General features: G+C 40.8%; 2 protein-coding genes across 4 annotated transcripts in view; one reads left to right on the forward strand and one right to left on the reverse strand.

Moving 5' to 3' along the window:
* The window catches only part of MGAT4A (alpha-1,3-mannosyl-glycoprotein 4-beta-N-acetylglucosaminyltransferase A), a 504,464-nt gene that overhangs the window by 395,571 nt on the left and 82,504 nt on the right, over positions 1-26,389 (forward strand). The gene's annotated exons all lie outside the window — the stretch shown is intronic.
* VWA3B (von Willebrand factor A domain containing 3B) overlaps positions 1-26,389 on the reverse strand; it is a 207,824-nt gene that overhangs the window by 18,950 nt on the left and 162,485 nt on the right. For all 3 annotated transcript variants that reach the window (XM_067704215.1, XM_067704217.1, XM_067704216.1), the window contains 3 exons: positions 24,649-24,699; positions 15,979-16,183; positions 430-541 (listed from right to left, as the gene is read on the reverse strand). In XM_067704215.1, coding sequence (XP_067560316.1) covers positions 430-541; positions 15,979-16,183; positions 24,649-24,699 — 368 coding nt within the window. The remainder of the gene's footprint in view (positions 1-429; positions 542-15,978; positions 16,184-24,648; positions 24,700-26,389) is intronic.

The following is a 26,389-nucleotide window of genomic DNA, read 5'->3' on the forward strand; positions in this document are numbered from 1 at the left end:
TCACCTCTGACACGCTCAACCCTCTTCGTGGCTTCATTTCCCTTCATAGCCCTGTGTCTGACACACTACGTATTTTACTTATTTGGTTGCTTGTCTGTCTCCTCTACTTGCATGTAAGCTTCATGAAAACAAGGATTTTCTTCTGGGGTCTGCTCACTACGCCAGACCAGCACCTTAGGGATATTACATATGTGGAACATAGTAGGTATGTAGGAAAACTTTACTAAACAAAAGAAAGATTAAAGTAAGTTTTTCTGGCTGTTACTTGCCCACAAATATGGGGAGAAACTTCATCATTTCATTTTAGAAGTGGAATACCTCAGCATAGCTCATGAAGTGTCAGTGTGCTAGGGAAAGCATAGTTTGAGAACTTCTGGTTCCCAATATCATATTATGTCACAAAGGAATCTTACAAAATAAAATACCTACCTGGAAAATAAAAGCCATTTTCATCACATCTTGCAATAACCTTCTGGCCTTTGAGTGGATCCAGTTTTTTGGATTTGTTTTTCTTTGTTGGAGTTCCTTGAATTTTCTGTTGCTAAAAAAAAAAATAAAACATTAATAGTTGATAGAAAAAGTAAGTGCAGACAGTGAAAGTCACAGATACAGGATAGCATGCGATTCTTTACTTAGAATCACACTGTTGAGGAATTACAGGACATGCATATACTGTATACTCACTCTGGAGTACTTTCTGTTCTATGCTGTTGGGAACAGCCTTTTAAAACTGAACTGATATGGGAAACACTGCACATAGAAAATGAGGCAGAATTTACAGTCTAAATCTAATCAAGCTTTGTTAAAACGAAACAAAAAAAGGCAGCCTTTTCTGGAGAATTTAAACAGGATCCAGAGTTTTAAACTGTAATATTCAATATATGCATACACGATCCAAAATGCAACATACAAAAGAAGCAAGCAAACATAACCAATTCTCAAGGTAAAGGAAATCAACAGATCGCAGTATTTAGATGGCTCAGGTGTCGGAATAATCAGATTAAGATGCAAATCAGCAGTCATAACCATAGTACCTGAGGTAAAGGTAAATACTCTTGAAATGAACAGTAAGGTAATTGTTTTCAGCTGAGAAAAAGGAACTATTAAAAAAACAAATGGAAATTTTAGAAGTAAAAACAAACCCAACCATAGCTGGAAGGGCTAAATAGCAGAATTGATACGATGGAGGAAAGAGACCTGAAGACAAATGAACAGAAATCATCCAATCTGAAGAAAGAGAAAAAAAGATATTTAAAAATGAGCAAGGGCCTTCGTGTTCCAGATAACCCCTTCAAAGCCCAGCTCAGTTATAATCTCTCTGGGAAGACTTCACCCCCAGGCAATTTCAGAAAAAATGAAGGAAAGTACTGCTCTGTTATTTCCAAATGCTACCACCTGAATCAACCTTGGAGTGAATGTGATTGTTGTGTCCATTACAGGAAGAAACTGGTAGCTTCATTTTTGATCTGTAAAGTCCAATTCTATCTAAAGTCCTATCTTCTATGCTAGATGACTGATCATCAGTAGAGAGACCCAATCTCCACTACTCCTCCAAAAAACCCCCAAAAGCCTCCATTCCATCATCCAGAAAAGTCATTATTTTTGATTTCCAATCAATGTGAGGACCAACGATCTTGTAAAATAAATTTAAAATGAATTATTAGAAAACAAAATAAAAAACAGACATATAGTGTTTGGGTTTCTAGGTAAAATCTATTTAAGAATTCTGAAAAGCAACTGGTAGCAAATGGGTTGGAAAAGAAGACAAGAATTCAAAGTACCACCAAATTGGTAGGGTGTTTACCATTTTTTTCCTCTGGTATTCCCTGGCCTGACCTCAAGACAGCCCAAAACACAGAAGTGGGCTCCAGGGTATAGACAGAGAGAGTTCTAAAAGAAGCCCTCTAGTTCTGGCTTGAGGAATGGGAAAAGGAACTCCTAACCCTTGGAGAGAATACAGAAATCCTTCTCCCCTTTCTCCCTCCATACTCAGACCTCAGTCCCTAAGCAGTTCTGTGCAGTGGCAGCAGTGTTGGCAATACGAGCCTGGAGGAGCCAAAACCCTGCAGGAGTGGAATCTTCTTGCTCCAACAGGGTGGGTGAACCCTCACTGTTCTCTCTCTCTATGTATCTAGCCTCTGTTTGGTCCCAAAGGCAAGCACAATATGTGGAAGCACGCGACTGAGTTAGGGACATAAAACCCTGGACTTCTGGCTGAAGGACTGAAAAGAGGAACCCTAGGAAACCAGAAATTACTTGGGAAGGCCAAGTATTACCCCAATACCAAAACAGGCAAAGACATCACAAGAAAAAGAACACTACAGTCCTATATTCCTCATGAATATAGATGCAAATATCTCTTAAGAAAATATCAGCAAAAAATCCAGCAACATATGAGAAGAATTATATACAATGACCAAGTAGGAGTCATCCAAGGAATGCAAAGCTAATTTAACATCCATAATTATGCATCCACAATTAATGTAATACTCCAAATTAATACAGTAAAGAATAAAACCATATTATTATCTTAATGCATGAAGAAGGCGCATCTGACAAAATCCAACAGCCTTTCATGATAAAGATGCTCAACAAACCAGGAATAGAAGGAGACTTCCTCAACTTGATGAAAAGCATCTGTAAAAAGCCTACAGCAAGCATGACACTTAATGGCGAAATATGGGATGATTTCCCCTTAAGATCAGAAACAAGGCCAGGTACTCTTGCAACTTCTACTTAACATTGTACTTGATGTTCTAGCCAGTGCAATCAGGCAAGAAAAAAATAAAGGCATCCAGATTGGAAAGGAACGGGTAAAGTTGTCTTTCTTCATAAATGATATAACCCTATACGTGGAAAACCCTGAGGAAAGCACATAAACACTACTAGAGTCAACAAGTTTTGCAAGATGTCATGATGCAAGTTAAATATACAAAAAAGAAAAAATTGTATTTCTATGTACTAATAATGAACAGTCTGAAAATAAAATTAAGAAAAGAATTCCATTTATAGAATAAAAAAGAACAGACTAAGGAATAAATTTATCAAAAATATATGAAAAGCTCATACACTGAAAACTACAAAACCCTACTGAGAGAAATGACAGATCTAAGAAGCTGAATATCATGTTCATGGATGAGAAAACTTGAAATTGTTAAGATAGTCATTTTTACCAAACTGATCTATAGATCCTACATAAATCAAACAAAATCCCAGGAATTTTTTTTTGGCCAAAATTGAGATGCTGATCTTAAAATTTACACATAAATGTAAATGACCCAGAAGAGCCAAAATCATTTTGAAAAAGAACAAACCTGGCGGACTTACTCTTCTTAATTTCAAAACTTACTGTAAACCTTCAGTAATCAAGAAAGTGTGGTCCTGAATTAAGGATAGTCATATGATCCATGGAACAGTATTCAGAGTCCAGAAATAAATCCTTACATTTATGGTCAACTGATTTTTGACACTTTGGAAAAGCTTTTGGCAGTTTCTTTAAAAATTAAACATAAACTTACTGTATGCCCTGGAAATACCACTATTAGACATCTAGCCAAGAGAAATAGAAATTTTTATCACACAAACACTTGTATGTGAGTGTTCATATCAGCATTATTCACAGTAATGGAAAGATGGAAATAATCCAAACGTCAGTGGACTGGGGAAATGGGTAAACAAAATGTGGTATATCAATGCAATGGAATGTTACTCAGCCATTTATATACGAAACTTACAGAAAACACAAACTTATAGAGACAGAAATTGATTAGTGGTTACCTGGGGCTTGAGGTGTAAATGGAGACTGACTCCAAATAGGCATGAGGGATCTCTTCTGGGTGATGGAAAGGTTCTGAAACTGGATTGTAGTGGTGGTTGAAGCTCTGTCAGTTTTGCTAAAAATCACTGAATTGAAATAGGCGAATTTTATGGTGTGAAAATTATATTTGTATACATCTGCCTTTTTCAAAAAGGTTAAAATAGGCAGCCATCTACTTCTTGTTTCCTCTGTGTAACTGCTCAAGGTATTTTGCAGATAGTGGGCTGAAGAAGCAAATGAACATAGAAGTTTCTGAATCTACTCTTAAATCAAAAAATAAACAAAATAGGCCTTTTTCTTCAGATTGCTGTATTGTAGAAAATGGCGGTTTTCCCCCCCAGATTTTTTTCCTTTTTTTCCTTTCTTGACCCTTAACTTATTAATTTTTGGATTTCTCAAAGAAATTAGTCCTCCAACCCAATCAAAGCACCCAGTGACATCATTCACCAGCTTCTCATCTTTGCAGACCATCAAGTGACCCTCTTCTCCATGACACAAAGCCAATATAAACTGTTTTCACATGCACTTTGATGCCATCTTTTTTGCACTGCTATAGCTATATCGTCAATAAAGTATTCGATGCATATTTTATGAGTTCATCTGCTGGTCTTCACTTAAGCAAGTCTCTAATTTATGAGGCAATTGACAATAAAAATTTAAATAACTTCAGGTGGTGTGAACACCACTTACTCTTGGGTCATGATTCATGTTCAGTATGGTTTGGGCTCCTGAAACCTGCAGCTCATTTCCCTGGTGCACTGACATAACTGAGCATTTTGCAGCCATCTATCATTTGTATCTGTTTGGTGATACTTTTCAGGTTCACTAAAAGAAGTGGGAGTATGCTTTATTTCCTTGGAGCTGAAAAGTTAGAGCTAGGTCCTCAGGGAAGAAATAATGAACTAAGGGCTTAAAGTCTCTTGCAGGATGGTGGGATATGATCAAGTCTTCAGACCTGTGTTGCTTGTAGCCTATGTGGTCACAGACAAAAATGTAAGATGAACACCACCCTTTTGTTTATGATGTTCCCATCTAGTTGAATTTTGCTGGGGACCCTCTATTCTCATGGAATTTCTATTTTTACAGATGTACTCAATACATCAAAGAGGATGGCCCAACATCATTGGTAGCTGATGAATGTCATCTGCCTGTTCCTGGGCTTCACCCAGAGAAGAAACCTAAGCACTCCTTCCCGTGGGCAATCAGAATGACCTCCTGCCCATCTGAAATGGCCTCAAAGGGAGGAGACTGGACCAGGGGACAGGAGAAGTGGGACTGAGTGCTGTCCAGGTGGCTGTGTGACTTTGGGCAGTCTGTTAACATTTCTGGGCTTCAGTTTCTACATGTGCAAAATACGGGGATAAAATAAATGATCTCTAACATCTCTCATATCTGTCCAGGAGAGTCTAGGCCTTACTAGCCTTTCTGCAGTGCTGGGGAAACTGTCAGGCTATGTGCGTACACGGACAGGAACACAAGCAGGATACCCTTGCTTGTAGTTTTTACAATATAAGGGAAATGTAATGGCCAGAACTGTGACATGAACAGCAGTGTTTTCCATCATAATACTCCAAATAGATGCCCACACCAGTTTCCTACAGTCAGTTCCTCGACGGAAGATTCCATGTACAGTATATTCTCATTATTGATACAATTTAGAATCTTGAGAATTTGGAATAAGCCAAATTACATCAGCTGTTGCATAAATACCTCACCTGTACATAAAGTGAACCTCCAAAGCCACCTTACTTCACACCATCAGTGTTCATATCAAAGACCAATCAGCCAGGGAGGCGCTGTTGGTCCCTGAGGCATCAGACAGTCTTATCACCTCCAGACCAGTAACAACCTGTTACTACAAAAGATGTCCACATCGATTCCAGAAAGCGATTTTTCCCCTTTAGGTTTCATCAACAGACCAGACATTTATTAGAACCTATGCCTAGATACATTTAAAACTCCTTTTCAAAATTCTAAATGAGTATAATCACATAATTTATTTAAATAGCCCCTTTTTATCTCTAGATTCCAAATACTGATTCTCTCAATATACTAGCCAGAAGCTAACCAATGTGACTGCTTTCTACAGTTCCACATGTACAAATCTGGGAAGTCAGTTGCCAGAAATCATCAGGGAACCTCTTTTTTTTTTTTTTTTTTCCCATAGTTGTCACTCACTTCCCAATTCATCTGATATAGGAAAACCACTCACTCTGTGAGGACCTTCCCTGCAAGGGCAGCAGCAACGGACGGAAGCGATACAGAGGGCTGCCGGTGTTCATTTTTAACACACTGAAAATGCCACCTAAGAAACTGCCTTTTTAAATCGCTGAAAAGTATCACCTGCCATTCGAGTCATTCACACATCTGTGAGTTTACCTGAAAGAATCATTACAGCTACTAAAGGGCTTTGCATACTCACATTCACTCTGCTCTTGTTTCCAACAGTTACTACTATTGGCAAGAATTCATTTCTGGCTGTTTCCACAGCACGTAGCTTTATGGAAGGAACTGTTCACTGTACACTCAGTGATTCTTCCATATCCCTGCAGAGGCAACTCAGCTACACCACAGATAGAGCAGAGAAGCCGTGGTGAAACAAATCAACAGGGCCAGCATTAATACAATGGTTCATTCACAGAAATAGAGCATTGGTCTCCCAGGATGGAAGGACATCGATCAGGGCAGCTAGACACACCATCCCTTCAGCCACAAAGTTGACAGCACCTTTCCAGAAAGATGATATCCCGCTGTTTTTGAGTCTTGCCAAAGACTTTAGAGACCCCTTACAGCCCATACTAGAGGACATTAGCTTCCCTGTTCCTTTCCTGCCATCAGTCACCTATGCACGTGCACAAGACAAGCATGCTACTGGGCTTTAAAATGAAATCTATGGGGACTTCCCTGGCAGTCCAGTGGTTAAGACTCTGCACTTCCAATGCCGGGGGTGTGGGTTCGATCCCTGGTCCAGGAGCTAAGATCCCACATGCTGCACGGTATGGCCAAAAATAAAATAAAATAAAAAATAAAATAAAATAACATTCTTTACAAAAATAAATTAAAAAAAAGAAATCTATGGAGGACAAGGGGATGGAGAATGAGAGAACAAGAAATGCTAGCACTAGATAAATAAGCTGACCCATCTCTAGGTTCAAGTGCCTGGGAGTCACTGCTGCCAGTTTCAGTGAGGAAGTCAGATAGGCAATGATGCTGGCAGTTAGGGATGCTGTCCACTGGATAATTGATTTTGCCTTGTCTCCAAAATTCAGAGAATCCAATTCACTTCTTTGCCAGATTCAATTATCAGAGGGTGCAGATCAGGATCCAACATGGTCTACCCTCCTTTCATTTCATTACTTAGTTTCAAGGTCATGCTCTCAGGTTTGCATTGGTGGAGTAAAGTTTCTAAATGTTTGATGCTTTCGAATTTTCCATTTAACAAACAACATGTTTTCACATCAGGTACACAGTGCACTTCCATGATGTAACTAGAACTAGTCTTCGGCTCAAAATCGTGTCATAAAACCACTATATTTTTTCCTGCCTCAAATCACTGAACTCTGCTGGACCCAATCCCCAAACTGTACTAGCGGCAGTTCCAGTGGCTTGTCTGTCCATGTTTTGTCCTTAAAGCCAAGTAAAGTCTGTGACTGTGCTAATCAAGATAATACACGTAGTGTCAGGCATGTTCTGACCTTTCCTCTCGCTAGGATACCTAATTACAAGACCAGAATACTTGCAAACTGTCTCTGAATAATTCAACTCTTTTTAAAACCTTGGTAAGGAGGACAGAGCCAGCCTGGAGCATTTTCTGACATTCACTATCTCTCCCTTCATTTAGATTTAGAGGGGTTTCTCCACCATGAGAGTATCCAGGGTCTGCATCCCTTTTGGAAATGGGTTCTGGAGAGAAAATGAGAAAAAGACCTTACAGGAAAACATAAATCAGGGATGGCAAACTCCTGCCCAGCCCCTCTAGGCAGCGGAGTGACCGACCCATGGTAAAGAATTGAAAGGACTTGGATAGGCTATTTGCATTTTAACAGGAGTCAAACCATAAGGCTAAAGAAGTGAAGCTCTAGGTGGAATTTCCTGCCTCAGCCCCTCCGGTCTGAAGAGGAAGCTAAGACTCCTCGCAAGACCTCTCACAAGCACAGCAGGTCGGCGCTGGGCTCCCGGGGACCCTGAGGACACCGTGTGTGAGCCCAAGGCTTAAGGCGGAAGCTGCGGCCAGGAGAACGTGCAGAGAGAATTATCGTCCCCTTTCAGAAGCCTCAGGCGCTTAGCCGTGCTTTAAAATCCAAAGCAGCATAGGGACGTGCTTTTTCGGAGCTGTTTCCCCCTCCTCCTCAGGGAACATCATAAATTTAGGAAACACAGCGTGAGCAACACGTGTCCCCAAAACTTCTGTGCGGGTTTCCACTTCCCCTCTCCGGGGGCTGCTTCCTGAGCAGATCAGGACTGGTGAGCTGCTTGGCCTTCCCCTCTTCCCGATGTGGTTCCTGTGCTGTGTGAGGGGCTGCTTAGGAAGCACAGGAAACAATTACAGGATGATGCCCTGAACTACCAGACAGCCTCCAGACAGGTCCCCAGCACTGAGCAAGGGAGAAGACTTAACCACTCTGACAGTCAAATCTCCAGTCAAATCTCAGTCAATAGCAACTCAAAGGGCTTTTGTGGGAGGCTAAACTAACTTATTTTGGGTGGTTTTTTTTTTTTTTTTTGGTAGCAGCAAAGGAACCTAATAAATATGCATTAGATGCTGAATCGAACGATCTCCCTAGCTTGAAGAGCACACTTGTAACATCTTCTCAGGGAACACTCCCTTGTTGCTCTTTTAGGGAAGAATCAAAGAGAGAAAAACTTGGAATGTTTTAAGTATTTAAACCTGAAAATTACTACAGCGCTGTGGCCTGCAATTCGGATGTTACTGACGTAGTTATCTACAGGCAGCTACTCCAGAGATGCACCACAGCCATACACTGGAGCCGCTTCTGTGTCATTGCCTGGAGCGTGGACCACCGCCAGCTGTCTGCTGTGGTTGTATACAGATACCTCACACGAGGTGATGTTATAAAAAGAAATGCTGAGCCTTTAAGAAAACTTTTCAAGAGATCTCTGTGCTGGTTACTCTGGGCCATCCACCTGCCCCCAGGTCCATTCCCTGCCCTGCTCCATGCCCCAGGAGGCTGACCCCCAAGGACAACATGACCCAAGTTCTCTTGTTGGCTGACTTTCCAATAGGCTGAGCCAATGGGAGGCGAGAGGTTGGAGGGCAGCAGGGGGAGGAAGACAGGGGTATTGGCTCTGGGCTCCCTCCGTGCCCTTTGTCTCTCTAGGAATACCCCCTACTCTGGCTAGTGGACTTCGCTCTTACAGGCTCCAGTAGCACTATTTCCCTCCACCCGTCAAGTCTGGGGGTGGTGACAACTTCCTGCTATTGCCAGTGCTGGGGTGAAATCCCCTTTTGGCTGCCTTAGACCTGCCTCCGCCTCTGCAAATAGTCCCTTCATTAATGTTTCTTCACTTGAAGTGACTGAATGGGATTCTGTTTCCTGCCTGGACCCTCCTGATAAGCCCTCCACATTCAGTTCTCCTCCTTCAGACTGGGAGGTCAATGACCATCCCCAAACCTGTTTAGGGTAGAACTCATCCCAATGAAAAAAGACGAGCCTTGTGGCAAAAGAGTGCTAGGGTCCACCCAGCTGAAATCTCCAGCCAGGATGGCTGTCTTCAGCTTTAGAATGAAAAGACAATCTGGCAGTGATTTTTGTCCCTGGAGCTGATACCCTCCTTCCCACTCCTAAACATCAGGATACTAGACAGAAACCCTTCTGGATACTATTTAGAGTTGATGGGAGTTTTTCTTCCCTTCTGTGAATTTCCTTCAGTGGCTGGTCTTCCTGAGTAGGATCCTCTCCTTAAATCCCCAGCTAACTGGGGCACGATCACGACATGGCAGCATCTTCTCTTTGGCATCCTCGCCCATCCCATGCAGGCACCTCACTCTCTCTGGGATTTCAGTCTCACCCTGGCCACATGTCCTACCATTATTTCTCAGGAACCCATCGGGGGTCTGGTTTCCGTATGTTAATGTATCACCAAGGCACTGGCCTGAACGTGCACGTGTCACTCTTTGTGTGATGGCATCACTGATGCACAACCCACACCTGCTAATTCCCCACCCTTGCACCAGGGGATCTTCTGTGTCACTGTCACTAAGGAGTCAGTCCTCCTACCAGACCCAAGTATCAGCAGAAGAGACTAAAGGTTTTACTTGTGGAATGAGAAAGGCTGGCTAGTCATAAAGGGTTAAGGTGTGATGCCTCCGTTCTCCCCTTAAAGAGGGAATAATGAGAGCTGCAAAAGGATGGGTTACAATGCAAGAATGACAACTGGTCCAATTATTATTTGGGAGCAGATATAACAAATGACGCTACTTATTCTGACTTCATTTTATATACAACTCAAAGAAATTTCTCTCTAAGTCTCCCCAACTAATGTTCTCCTGTGTAGTGTCAAAGTCACAACCCAATATAATGTTTTCAAATCCAAGTGGTCTCTTTTCGTCCCTTCATTCTCCCATTCCCATCTCACCCAGCCTCACCCATATCCTCCCTCCTGCTGTGCATTTTCCTGGACAGTTTTCCATGGAGTGGACCACTCAGTTAGTCATTCTTCAAAGCTAGAGACTCCACATTCCTTGCCAGTCTCAACTTGGAAACGTAACCACGTGCAGCCAGCTGTGTAAGTACATTTCCGAGGCCTCTATTAGGGTTGTTTAGAGCTACTTAGAATTTAACAAGATTTTCTGCCTCCGAGTTTTTCAAGGCAGCCAAGGTTGGGTGCAGAAAGCCCGTTGGATCTTTCTGGGTCTGGATTCTGTGGGATTTGCTCTGGAGAACAATCCTTATTTACTAAGAAAATGCTGCAGGACAACATAGCTGGAGCTGCCCTAGACCAGGCTCCCAGCGAAAACTTGGGAAGTTTAATTACAACTCAGATGCCCTTGGTGATTTCCACCATACTGCAGCTCCGAGGGCTCGGGAGTGGCCAGTGACGTTGGACTCTGCAATCACGGCAACGAGAAGGGTGCTCGTGAAGGGAGATTTCAAGTGGAATTTACAATTTCAGAATTAAGATCTTTCATTATGCAGTCAGTAAGCCAAGCACCTGTCTCCAGGGATGCCACGAAACTAGTGGATTACAGAAATAGGGAGGGACAATTAATCATGGAATGTGTCCAGTATAAGGTGCTGGGCAGAGCAGGTGGGATAATGATGCTTGCCCTACGTCTGATCCTGGGGCCAGCAAGGGACTGCCAGTGAAAGCCTGAGTGGAAAAAGCAGGGCGCATTCTAGCCAGACACTGGCATGTATAGCCACTTCTCCCCACCTCTGATCCTCAGCAACAGAAAAATCAGGAAGCTGTCCCAAACTCAGGAACCAACATGGCAGCTACTGTGGGTGCCAGCGTACTGTAGGGGAAAGAATCAGAGAGCCACAGACCTCCAGACTCCATCACATATTCTGGAGTGGATCAAACAGTGACCACTCCCTTCGGAACACACGTGGGCATTTCTGATTGGGCATCCCATTCCGACCAACTTTGATCACCTTTTGTTACTTCTGATCAATAAACTTTAGGGGGTCTTAATGAAAAACAGGTTTCTTCCTCTCCAAATTACAGTCATTGATCAAAATCTTTGGCCTCTGCTAAAAACATTTAAAGTGAGACTTTTTTTATATGAGTCAATGAAAATGCCTTGCATCTGTGATGGATTTTCACCGCAGGATCCCAAAAGGCCTGGCGATCTTGAGCTTTGGTCCGAACCATTTTTCACGCTGAAGGATGAGATTTGTTAGCAGGTCATGAAATCAACTCAACAGAGCACGATAAAAATGGAATAAAAATACCACACAATACATCACACATGGTAAGGAGAAGTACCGTTTTAAGAAAATAATACAGAAAATCTTCCATTGCAGACGGCCATGTTGAGAGTGGAAAGAACTCTGTAGATGAGCTGCCAACCATGGACCCCTCCCCGCCCGTTCATTACCTACGGACTATTGTCCTGGGCACATGGGTGCTTTCCTGAACGGACAGTGGGGGCTTTGGTCACCCTATGTAGGGACAGGGCAGTGAAAGGACAGCCTTAGCCCCTGACCAAGAAAGGGGGCAGCAGTGGATCCATCAATACCATCACACAAACTCAATGTCTTCCTCGCTCTGGCTCCCACATCAAGTTCCCTCCATTTTTTCTCCTTTGCTTTCTAGGAAGATCTTGAACAAAAAGTGAACTTCCTGTATTTACTTTCTCCACTGCTCTCTACTTCTCCATCCTCTGTACACTGGCTTCCACTCCCAAAATGCCACCGAAGTTGTTCTGGCTAAGATCACTAACGATCTCCCTCTTGAAAATCAAATGGTTTTCAGACATCATCCTGTATGACTTTCCAAACTCCTCAGTAATAGTTTAACAACGGAAATAGCAATGACGGGCAAGGTGGGTTGAGGGCATTTCCTGTTGAGCATTTAGCGTGGCACGCTGTACTCAGCACATTATGCGCGTTGTCTCACAACCATCTTGCAGGTGGCTACTATGATTTTTCTAATTTAAGGATGAGGGATCTAGGCTTAGAGTGCCTAAGGAAGGTCCACATCTGGAAGTACTGAGACTTGCATTCAGGTCTGTCTGACTCCAGACCCAGGGCTCTTGCCATCTCTCCTCCTCAGGCTCTGACATCATAGCTCCCTACCCTGCGCCTTCTGCTCCTCTAGCTTTCCTGTCTTGGCCCTTTCCACAGTCTCCTCTTCCTTTCTCAGCACCTCAAATGACCTCCAAATCTATCTCTGTAACATGGACTTCTCTCCTAAGCTCCAAACACATGGCTGCCTATCGGTCTTTCTCGCCGGGATGCCCTATGGACATCTAAGGATCAAGAGGACCTAAAGTGAGTTACCTTTCCCTGAAAATCCACTCTGCCTCCCATGGTAGCTCTTCCTCTTGTTCTTTCATTCATGTATTCATTCGAATGCCTGGGAGTGCCTACAAGGTGCCATGCGATACTGCAGCAACACTAGGTATACCCAGAACACAACGGACCAAGTCCCACCCTCATTCCAGCGGAGGAGACAGATGATGAACAAATACGTACATGATGGCAGGTGGTGAAACGTGCTGTGAAGAAAACAAAAATGTGGGAAGGGGTTAGAGAATGACAGGGTGTTTAGAGGGGCTGTCTCTCTGCAGAGCAGAGGTGACACGGATGTGGTGGCTAACCGTGCCTCTGTCTCCCAGTTGTCCAAGACGGAAAGTTTGTGGGTATCCTCAACGTTGCCCTCTGGCTCACCCCACACATTCACTTTCCACCAACTGGTATCTCTTTCACCCATTCCCTCCCCACTGTACCGGCTTGACTCAAGGACTCAACACCTCTCAGTGGAGGCTGCACCTGGTTTTGGTCTTCCGTCCCTACACTGAGCCTCATCTTGCTGCCAAAAAAATCTTTCCAAGACACAAATCTGCTCATGTCCTCCACTTGCTGAAAAGCCCTCGCTGGTACCCACTTCCTACAGGCTTGGTTCCTGATCCTAGGGAAGATTTCCAAGTTCCTTGTATTCTGGGGCCATCTTCCCTTTCCCGTCTTGTCTCCTGCCACGCCCCTGGTGAACATGCCATGCTCTTTCCACCTTCCTGCCTTTGCACAAACAGTTTCTCTCACTCAGAACATTTCTCACACTCCCCCCCTCAAATTCCTACACATCCTTCCAGACCAAATTCAATCATCCCCTCCATGAAGACCTCCTCCACGCCTCAGCCAGAATCGTTCACTTCTTCCCATCTTCCAGTTGTTCTATGGCTACGCCTCTGTTGTCATATTTATAATACTCTGCTATGAGGATCTGGGTTTCATTCCTTCGATAAATATTTCTGCATGTCCACTGTGTGCCAGGCATCATTCTCAGGGGATGTAGCTATGGATACAGCTACAAGTAAGGCCAGACGAGACTTCAGCTCTCACACAGGTTACATTCTATGCCAGTATGTCTCCTCCACTAGGCTGGATCCGTGTCTCCATTGCTGTTAACAAACCCCTATTTTGTGTCCAATGTATAGTGTCACCTTGGGAGGCCCCGAGGAAAGAAAGAAGAATGTGGCAGGCTGAGACCACCTGTGCCAAGGACAGAATCTGACCCATGGTCGGGAGTGAACAAATGTTTCTGGATGAAGAAATTGTGGAAATTATTTTAATTCCCACTCTGTGGACAAGGGAATTAAAAAATAGAGCAATTAATTCACATCCCATGAACAATGAACTTTTGATTCCCACAAATTCAGGAGACTACACTACGCTCTGAAACACACGAGGCTTCTTTCCACTTCATTAGCAACACTTCCCATTTTAACATTTAATATAAAGTATAGATAAAAGAATAATGCTTGCAAATTCTGCTGTTAGGCAGTAATGTCACCAGAGCTCAACATGCGAAAGTCCATCATTTAGAACCTATCTGTTCACCTCAACTAGAGTAAGAGTGGGACCTGGTCCATGTGTTGAGGTACCTCTAGTGCCTAGAATAGGGCTTGGTACCTCATAGGAACTCATACATATTCCAATGAATAAATGAAAGAACAGAGAGGAAGAAGCGTGAGGAAAAGAAGAGCAGATTTCCAGGGAGAGGGATTGAATTCATTTGAATTCAGTCTTCTTGATTCTCGGTGTTTACAGGGCACCTATGTGAGGAAGGCCAATATACAGCCACATGTTTGGGGTCATCAGATGGTGCCTTCCGAGGAAAGACTGAACAACTCTTTGAGGAGGTCACTTTGAATAACAACGACCACCCCCCCCATATATATAAATAAATAAATAAAAACAAAAATATAAATAAAGATATGATAAAACTTTTGCACTCTGCACAAAAGAAATCGCTTTCTACACTGAAGGAAAAAAAGCCATTTGCAGGGGAAAAATAAATTTAAATAAAAATAAGCAAATAAAACACAAGAATCTAGAACAGCAAATACAGAATTTAAAACCAGGCAAAGCTGGTATCACTTAGCAAAGACTGAAATCAAAAAAGATGAATCTCAAAGGTCAGTTCCTTGGATATATCTTTTAGACTATCATATGGTAAATATATTAAAATCATATAGAACTCAGTAAGAGTCTGGATGAACTGTTCCAGGTTTACACGCACCCTACTATAGTCAGAAAGAGGATATTACACAGGCAGCAAGTATTTAGAGCCCCCAAATGTTCACGTCCTTTGGTCCAAGAATCCCACACCTAAGAATTTATCCTAGCAAAATAGTTCAACTATATGCACTATAGAAGCAATAAAACATGATGTGAAAGAGAAGAAAATTGGAAAAAACCCTCAAATGCCCAACATCCAGTGAAGAGTTAAACAAATCAGGGCATTTACACACCATGGAATATTATGTAACCACAAAAAATATCAGTCTGATGATTCAGCAAAAACACCAAGAAAATATATGAGACGTTGAAAAGCAGACCATAAAATGATTATGGATACTCTAACTGCAATTCTGTGTAAAATTTATTCAAGGAAAAGAAACAATTAAAAGTAAATGATACAAAGTGGTAATAAATAATATGGCTGCCAGAAAATAAATTTTCCTTGTAGAAGGTCTGTTTTACTAGTAATAATAATTGCAAACACTTATGTGGGGAGCTTTCAATACTAAGTACTTTAAATGCTCATTTTGCTTCCGTAACAAGCCTATGAGGCAGATACTATTAACACTCTTATTTTACAGATTTAAAAAAAACCCCTAAGGTTTAGAGAGACAGAGTCACTGGCCAAGATCACACAGGGATTAGGTGGTAGGTCTGAGGCTGGACTTTGGTCCGGCTCATATCGAAGTCCAGGCTTTTAATCACTACACGATACTTCTGTTTAGATTTATTTTTCAATTAAAACACGTATTGTTTAAAAAATAAGGCCAGAGTAAAATCAAATGGCATTTCCTTTCTGTTGAAAGAAGTCCTGAGACCTTAAGTGGGTTGGCTGTAACTCTTAGAAATCAGTGCAGTGGGAGGTGGGAGAGAGGGGAGGCCAGCACAGGAATGGCAAGGGCTTGGGATAGGAGGGAGGGAGGGAATACAGACAACCTCCACGGTACACACCTCTTCAAGGGCCCTGCTCACATGATTCTCCTTCTTGGCAGCCTCCTGGAGCTCCATGGCCTGCTGCACATACATTTTCCCAGCTAGGATTTCATTCTCCAGCACTGACAGCTCCTTCAAGGAAATGGGCCAATTCAACCGTTCTAATGCCTTGTTTAAAGCTGCCTTGTTTTCTAAGTAACGCATTGGTTTGTTTGCACCTAACCTAAAAAAAGAAGAAGAAAGAGAAACATAAAGTGATCACAGTAGAACATAGTAGAACATATGGAAAGATGTTTTTTCTGTAAACCCTCCCCTGAGAAACATCTGTCAAAGCAGATGTCAGGTGTCAGTTGACAGAATCACAGCCATGCCTTCTGGCCTGTCAGGGCTTTGGTAGTTTATGCAAGTCAGAAACAATCATCTCCGAGTCACGGTAGGCACTTTTCCCCATTACCTAATTTGATGATCTGATTTTATAGAAGTTTGATACACGTAAGTTATTTTTTCAACAATTTTTTCAGCGTATCTGGAACCCATTCCTTTCTCCCTAGGTCTAACATTTGGCAGAACCAACAGTGAGTTTCAAAGACATTTCACACAACTATGCCTAGCAGTGACTCTGGAAAACAAAGCAAACCCTAAACTCAAATATTTGTCTCAGTGCAGTAATTCTCCTATTAGCTCATGTTAGCTATTTTTATCTTCTCTCCTCTTGTAAGCCTAAATAGACCTAAACTTTCTGGCTTCACTGTTTTGGTACACAAAGAACAGAAGCCAAACTTTCTATCAGCTGATGAACAAGCTGTGTGATTCCAGGGGAACCCAGTGGGGTGTGGAGGTCCCAAGTCCTGGATTCTGTTTCCAGTCCCAGTACCTATGAGTCAGATACTCATGGAAGCGGGTACAGAGATTGACTGATTGAGGGACATGGGGGACGAAAAACATTTCATAACTGTCATTCTCTTATTGTTGAAAATGTCATGGCATTTTTTTAGATGTTGGGTGTTGGAAGAGCACACTGTTAAACCAGTACATTCACAGGACTCAATCCACAAACAAACTTGTCAACAGAAGACAGCAAAAATTCTTATTAAAAAATCTAAATTGGTGTGACGTCAGCAAAGTGGTGAAATGAGAAACCCCAGGCCCTTATTCCCCCACAAAGACACTGACTAACCATATAAAGACCAAACTGCCTTTGTGAGAATTCTAGAAACCAGTTAAAATGTACCTGCCCTCCAGCACCACAAAGCCAACAAGAGTAGGCATTGAAGCGAGTAGGAACATGTGTTGCATTTTGTCTGGCCAAGCCCCTCCCCTTCCCTGGCACACTGCAGAGCAACTGGGAGAAAACTCCTATTCAACATGTATCCAACATTTTGGTCTTTTGTGGCGCTTCCTGGGAGACTGGCTTCTGTCTCACTTGACTCAGAATGTTGATAAAAATGGCAGTATACTTTGGATGCCAGGTTGGGGCAGCTGAGAACAAAGGCAAGTTTCATGGGTGGTTACAGCACCAGAGATACTGCCGTACTAAAGACAGACACCAGGGAGAGCAAGAGATTACGGGTTCCTAAGAAAAAAACAGGGGCAAAACCTCTTCAACTGGGAAATGACATGCACAAGCCTAGAGAAGACATATCCCCAGAAAAGGTGTGAGAGGGTCCCAGAATCTCTAGCCAGAATGATTGGTGAAGGTCTTCCCCTGTAAGAAGCCACCTGTAAAGACTGGGAGAAGTGTTTGTTTTATCAAATGCCCAAATATTGCCTAAAGATACTAAGGCATACAAAGAAACAGAGAAAGATGGCCCAATCCAGGAAACAAAATAATCTCCAGAAAATCTACCCTATAGAAAGGAGATCTATGAATTACCTGACAAACAACTGAAAATAACTGTCTTAAAAATGCTCAATGAGCTCAAGGAGAATACAGACAACTAAATGAAATCAGGAAAATGATGCATGAACAAAATGAGAATATCAACAGATATAGAGACTATAAAAAGAACCAAACAGAAATTCTGGATCTGAAGAATACATTAACTGAGCAAAATGGAGGGCTAGTGGAAAGCTGCTGCATTGCACAGGGAGATCTGCTTGGTACTTTGTGACGACCTAATGGGGTTGGATAGGGAGAGTGGGAGGGAGGCTCAAGAGGGGATATGGGGATATATGTATACATATAGCTGATTCACTTTGTTGTACGGCAGAAACTAACACAACATTGTAAAGCAATTATACTCCAATAAAGATATATATAGAAAAATAATACAATAACTGAAGAATTCACTAGAGAGCTTCAAAAGCACACTTCGTCAATCAGAAGAAATAAATTAGCAAATTATGACTATTTTAAGTCATAAATTGTTACAAGGACAAAGAAGGACATTATATAATGGTAAAAGGGTCTATCTACCAGGAAGATTTGACAATCATAAATACATATGCACCTAATTTCAGAGCTCCCAAATATAGAAGCAAACATTAACAGAATTGAAGGGAGAAATAGAAAGAAACAATATAAAAGGAGATTTCAATTTCCATTTTCAATAATGGATAGAACCACCAAACAGAAGACCAATAAAGAAACAGAGGACTTGAAAAACACTATAGATTAATTAGACCTAACAGACATATACAGAACACATCACCAGCCAACAGCAGAATACATATTCTTAAGTACACATGGAACATTCTCTCCAGGATAAACCACATATAAGAATACAAGTATTAAAGGTTTTTAAGATAAAATCATATAAAGTATAATCTCCAATAACAATGGAATAAAACTAGAAATCATTAGCAGAAGGAAAACTGGAAAATACACAAATATGTGGAAATTAAACAACCCACTCTTAAACAACCAATGGGTCAAAGAAGAAATCCTAAGGGAGATTATAAAATATCTTGAGATATTTTAAAATAAAAATACAACATATCAAAATGTCTAAGATATAGCAAAAGCAGTCATAAGAGGGAAATTTATAGTGCTAAATATTTACATTAAAAAAGAGGAAAAATCTCAAATCAACAACCTAACTTTACACCTAAAGGAACTGGGAAAATGGAGAATAAACTAAACTAAACCCAAGTTAGCAGAAAGAAGGAAATAAGGATTAGAGCAGAAATAAGTGAAATAGAGTATAGAAAAACAATAGAAAAAATCTATGGAACTAAGAGTTAGATTCTGGAAAGAACAACAAAACTGACAAATGCTTATTAGCTAGATTAAGAGGAAAAAAGAGAAGATTCAAATAACTAGAATCAGAAAGGAAACAGTGAACATTACAACTGTTGTCACAGAAATAAAAAGGATCATAAAAGACTACTATGATCCATTATACACCAACAAAATGGATAACCTAGAGGAAATGGATAAATTCCTATAAAATTATAACCAACTAAGACTGAATCAGGAAGAAATAAAAAATCTAAACAGACCTATAACTAGTAAGGAGACTGAATCAGTAATCAAATAATTTCCAACAAGCTTGACTTCAGCACTATGTAGCTTCCATGGAGAGTGCTACCACACATTCAAAGAAGATTTAACACCAATCCTCCTCAAATACTTCCAAATATTTAAGAGCAGGGAACATTTTGAAACTCATTCTATGATGCCAGCATTACCCTGATACCAAAGCCAGACAAAGATACTACAAGAAAACTACAGCCCAATATTCCTTGTGAACATTGATTCAGAAATCCTCAACACAATACTAGCAAACCAAATTCAACAGCATATTATGAAAGGATTAAACACCATGAAGAGTGAGATTTTATTCCTGGAATGCAACATACAAAAATGAATCAATATAATACATCACAGTAACAGAATGAAGGAAAAAAACCACTTGATCATCTCAATTGATACAGCAAAATCATGACAAAATTCAACACTCTTTCGTGATTAAAAAGTCAAACACTCAACAAACTAGGAATAGAAGGAAACTATCTCAATATAATAAAGGCCTCATAACTTACTCAAACCTTGCTTTAGATAGTGAGGAGGGAAGTGATGTCATGAAAGGTGGTGGAGCAGAGAAATCAAGGAATTTGTCTTTTCACCAAAACAACTATTGATAGAATTAGCTATTTTGAAATTCTGGAATCTAGTTGAATACTTACAGTATCCAGGGGAATGCTTGATGAAGACAGAGGCTGGCATTTAGGGAAATCTCTGTCAGGTCACTGGCTGACCACAGAGATGAAACAATACTTCAGTGAACACACATGACAAGGAATATAGTCTTTGCAAAAACAGTGTGGAAAGACACTAAACAGACAAGTGCAGCCTTCATCAGGCAACAACAGAAATTTCTGGGAAGGGTAGAGAATCTAATTTCCAGAGTTACTACGTTACAATGTCCAAAATGTTCTGTTCTCAATAAAAAATTGCAAAGAACACAAAGAAACATGGAAGTATATAACCCATTCACATGGAAAAAAAGAAACTGACAGATGAAGTCCAGACACTGGATTTGGTAGAGAAAGACTTTAAAATAACTGTCTTAAATATGCTCAAAGAGGTGAAGGGAACCATGGACAAAGAACTAAATGAAATCCTGAGAATGATATATGAGCAACTAGACAATATCAATAAAGAGAAATTATGAAAATGAACCAAATAGAAATTCTAGAGCTGAAAAGTACTATAGGTGAGATGAAAAATTCATTAGAGGGTTTTAACAGTAGATTTGAGCAGGCAGGAGAAAGAATCAGCAAACTTGCAGATAGATCAAATGAGATTACATAGTGTCTGGAGTAGAAAGAATACAAGAATGAAGAAGAGTCTAAAGGACATATGGGATTCTATCAAGCTTAACAACATATGCATTATGAGAGTGCCAAAAGGAAATGAGAGAGAAAAGCGTGAAAATATTTGGCAAAAATGAAATAATGGCCAAAAACTCTCCAAATTTGATGGAAGACATACATCTACACGATCCAAGAGGCACAGTGAATGAAAAGCAGAATACACTCAAAGAGAGCTATACCAAGACACTATACTACAATTAAACTGTTGAAAGACAAAGACAAAGACAGAGAATCTTGAAAGGAACAAAAGTGGCTCATGAACAAGAAATCCTCAATAAGATCAACAGCTGATTTCTTATGAGAAACCATGAAGTCCAGAAGGCAGTGATAGGGTTTGTTTGTTTATTTATTTAGGCCACGCTGCATGGCATGTGGGATCTTAGTTCCCTGAACAGGGATCGAACCCAAGCCCCCTGCATTGGAAGCGTGGAGTCTTAACCACTGGACCACCAGAGATGTCCCATTGATATGGTATATTTAGGATGCTGAGAGGAAAACACTATCAAGCAAGGATTCTATATCTGGCAAAACTATCCTTCACAAATGAAGGAGAAATTAATACATTTGTTAACACATAACAAAAGCTAAGGGTGTTTGTTGCTAGTAGGGCTTCCCCATACAGGAAATGCTAAAGAGAGCTCTTCAGGATGAAATAAAAGGACACTGGAAGACAAGTTACACTGGCCATATGAAGAAATAAAGATGACTGGCAAAGATGACTACATATGTAAATATAAAAGCTAATGTTCTTGTATTTTTGGTATGTAACTCCTCTTTTGTTTCCTATATTATTTAAAAGACAAATGCATAAAACAATGATTATAAAGCTATGTTAACGGACACATAATGTAAAAGATGTAATTTGTGACAATAACAATATAAAGAGGGGATGGAGCTGGACAGAGACAGAGATAATGTACACTATTGGAAATAAGTTGATATCAATTCAAACTACTTTGTTATAAATTTAGGATGTTAACTGTAATCTCCATGTAATCATTAAGAAAATAATGAAAAACTATGCAAAAAAGGAAATGAAGAGGGATCACAATGATACATTAGAAAAAATATCAAATACAAAAGAAGGCGATATTGGAGGAATTGAGAAACAAAATAGACAAGACATATACAAAACAAACAGCACAATGACAGAAGTAAGTCCTTCATTATCAGTAGTTACTGTAAATGTAAACGGATTAAACTCACCAGTTAAAAGACAGAGATAGGCAGAATGGATTAAAAAAACCATGATCCAACTATATGCTACTATAAAGAGACCCACTTTAGACTTAAAGACACAAATAGGTTGAACATGATAAAATGAAAAAAGACATTCCATGCAAATAATAACCAAAAGAGAGCTGGAATGATTACACTAATATCAGATAAAATAGATTTGAAGTCATACACTTTTACAAGAGAAAAAGAAGGACATTATTTATATTAATAAAAATGTCAAATCATCAAGAAGACGTAACAACTGTAAATACATATCATCTATCAACAGAGCCCAAAAGTATATGAAGCAAACATTGACAAAATCGAAGGAAGATATAGACAGTTGTACAAAAAGGAGACTTCAATATCCCACTTTCAATAATAGAACAACCAGACAGAAGATCATAAAGGAAATAGAGAACTAGAAAACACTATAAAACAACTAGACTTATATATAGAACACCTCACCCAACAACAGTAAAATAAGTATTCTTAAATGCACATGCAACATTCTCCAGGATAGACCATATGTTAGGTCATAAGGCAATTCTCAAAATATTTTAAAGATCAAATCATATAGACTACCTTTTCCAGAACAGTGGAATGAAGCTAGAAATAACAACAGAGATAAAACTGGAAAACTGGAAGTATATACATACAAATATACACCACACTCTTAAACAACCAATGGGTCAAAGAAGAAATCACTATTAGAAATTGGAAATTAGAAAATACGTTGAGATAAATAAAAATGAAAACACAACATATAAAAACACATGGGATGCAGCAAAGCCAATGGTCAGAGGGAAATTTCTGGCTGTAAATGTCTAGTAAAAAGAAAGAAAGATCTCAAATCAACAACCTAGGTGTACACCTTAAGGAACAAGAAAAAGAAGAGAAAACTAAACCCAAAGCCAGCAGAAGGAAGGAAATATTAAAGATTAGAGCAGAGATAAACAAAAGAGAGAACAGAAAAATAACAGAATCAACAAAATGAAAAGTTGGTTTTTGACAATATCAACAAAATTGGCAAAGCTTTAGCTAGGCTGACTAAAAGGAGAAAAGACAGAACTACTAAAATCAGAAACAAAAGCAAGGACATTACTATTGATCTTACAAAAATTAAAAGGATTATAGGGAATAATATGAACAACTGTATGTTTTCAAATTAGATAATCTATACAAATGGACAAATTCCTAGAAACACACAAATTACCAAAACTGACTTCACACAAAATAGACAATCTCAACAGCCTATAATAAAGACATTGAATCAGTAATCAAAAATCCCCCAACAAAGAAAAGTCCAGGACCAAAAGGCCTCACTGATGAATTCTACCAAACATAAAAAGATCAATTAACATCAATCCTATTCAATCCCAAAAAAACAAAAGAGAGGAGTCACTTCCAAATATATTATATGAGGACAAGATTCATCTGATACCAATGCCAGACAAAGATCCTAAAGAAAAGAAAACTACACGATTATTTCTGCTTATGAATATAGAACTAAATAGCCTCACCATATTACTAGCAAAACATTATTATTTATTTATATAAATTTATTTATTTATTTATTGGCTGCACTGGGTCTTCGTTGCTGCACGCAGGCTTTCTTTAGTTGTGGTGAGCGGAGGCTACTCTTGGTTGCGGTGCATGGGCTTCTCATTGCGGTGGCTTCTCTTATTGTGCAGCATGGGCTCTAGGCGCGCGGGCTTCAGTAGTTGTGGCATATGGGCTCAGCAGTTGTGGCTCGTGGGCTGTAGAGCACAGGCTCAGTAGTTGTAGCGCACAGGCTTAGCTGCTCCACTAAGGGGATCTTCCCGGACCAGGGCTCAAACCCGTGTTCCCTGCATTGGCAGGCGGTTTCTTAACCACTGCGCCACCAGGGAAGCCCGACTTCAGTTTTTTAAAACGAGAAAAATAACAAGTGTCGGCAACAATGTGGAGAAACAAGAACCTTCATACATTGCTGTATGTACGAGGTGGGAAAGTAAAAAGATGCAGTTGCGGAAGGTAAATGAGAAGTTTGGCAGTTCCTCAAAAAGTTAAACACAGAATTACTCTGTGACCCAGGATATCCACGGCTAGGTAGGTACTCAAGAGAAATGAGAACACATGTCCACACAGAAACGTCTACGTATTTTGCAGCACTGTTCATAAAAGCCCCAAAGTAGACACAACCCAAATATTCATCAATGGGAGAATGGACAAACAAACTGTGGTATATACATACAAGGGATCATTACTCAGGCATAACAAGGAAGGAAATGCTACATGTGCTTACAACTTGGAGGCACCTTGAAAACAAATCTTTACATTAACTAAGTAAACGAAGCCAGACACAAAAGGTCACATGATGTGTGATTCCTTTCATATGATATACCCAGAACACGCAGATTCACAGAGACAGAAAGCAGATTGGTGGTTACCAGAGGGGGAGAGAGGAATGGGGAAGGATTACTTAATGGGTACAAGGTGTTTTCTGAGATGATAAAAAAGTTTTGAAACTAGAGGGAGGTGGTGGTTTGCACAACACTTTGAATAACTTAAATACCACTGAATTGTACATTTAAAAACTGTTAATTGTAAGTTATGTGAATTTCACCAAAATTTTAAAAATTTTTAACAAGTGAGAAGAAACGGGCTTACTTTTTCTTTTCCTCTTGAGATAATGCTTGCCAAACAATTTTATTCAGGCGCCTGTTTAAAAAAAAATCAACAATAGTTATTTAGGAGCAACAGTTCATTTCATGGCAAAAAGCTGAACCCGGGCAAGGGAGATCCCAAGCCCCGCAGCACCACCACCGCTGGACCATGTCATTGCCACTAGCTCAAAGAGATGGGATGTGAGTGTCTCCCACCCTCAGCATCACTGCAGAAGCCTCGGGGCTTTGTGGCAATCATGCTAAATATTAAAGGAGGGCACAGCTCTCAGCTGGATCAGGTAAAACCCGGACTGAGAAAAGGCAGCAAACAAACTGTTCCTCATTATCTCTGCATGAAGATATTTCTAAACACCCACTGCTTTTCTTCATAAGGAAAAATATGTGTGCCCTTAGCCTGCCTTCTGTAGACATTCTTCTGTCTGGATTCTCAGAGCAAAAATAAAAGGTTAATAGGGTCATAAATAAGAGGATTGGGACACACTTTAGAGATCAACCGGCCTGATCTCCTTGTTTTCCAAATGCAGCCGCTAAGAGGGGCAGACAGATGAAGCGCCTTACTTATCCAGCACCGAGAGCTGGTGGGGCTGAGATAAAGCTCACCGAACGTGTTTGCAGAGAGATGCTGGCAACCCAAGAAGAAAGGAGGAAGTTGGAGCCAGTGCTTTCTATCAGGTAGTTACAGCTCCTTTTCTTGTTACTAATCAGTGGTGCTTTTTCCAGAGCTTCCAGCCCAGTTCTGTAGTGCTACATCATCACCCAAATCAGGCTTACTAGGGCACAGGGCACAGAACACTGGCTCCACAGGTTGTGAGCTGGTGTTCCATGAAGCAAAAAAGCTCCAATAAAATGGGGTGGGAGAATACTGCCTCTCCCCAGGAGGCATGCTTCTAATCCTTGGACCCACCGTCCGGGGCACAGGGCTCTGGGAGCACACTTTGGGTGGTGTTATCCTGCCCTGATCTACCATCACAGGCCTGGTGAGATCATGGAAAGGGGCTCTGGCACGGGGGTGAAAAGCACAGACCCTGGAGCCAGACTGCCTGGGTCCAAAGCTCAGCTAGCTCCTCCTCTTATTAGCTGGGAGACTTTGGGCCAGTAGCCAACTTTTCTATAGAAAGGGGGTAATCACAGTACCTCCCTCCCAGTGCTGCAGTGCAGACTCAATGAGCAAGTTATGTGCACCACACACAGAACTGTGTCTCACACAGGTAAACGCTCTGTAAGTGACAGGAAGAGTCAGGAAGTGGGAAATAAGCCAGCTCGGCTCCTGTGTCTCTTGATGTTTTTAGTTCTTTGGGGTCTATTTGGAAATGGTTTTCTTTAATGATGTGGTTGATGAAACAATGGGCTTCTAAGGCTTATGTGCATTTCTGGGGAAAAAAAAAAACAAAACAAAACTGTAAATCCTTTTAAGTCTAAACCTTGAAAGTGCAGGCAGTAGAGTAGGGAGGCTGGGAGTGTGATGAGGGCTTGGGAGCTACGTGGGTCGGGGTTCAAATCTCAGCATCTCCACTTTGCCACCGTGTGTACCTGTTACATAACTTTTTGAAACACTGTTTTCTTATTGATAAAACAAAGATAACACCACCTACCCTTGCAGTTGTGAGGATTAAGTGAGCTATATGTATAAAGTGACCAGGAATAACTAAGGCTCATTCCCTCCAGCTTTTGAAGGAGGGTGAGGCTTAGACACTCAGAAACAGTTGGTGAATGTGGGTCCAATT

This window comes from Pseudorca crassidens, chromosome 14 (assembly GCF_039906515.1).
Source record: "Pseudorca crassidens isolate mPseCra1 chromosome 14, mPseCra1.hap1, whole genome shotgun sequence".
Lineage (NCBI taxonomy): Eukaryota > Metazoa > Chordata > Mammalia > Artiodactyla > Delphinidae > Pseudorca > Pseudorca crassidens.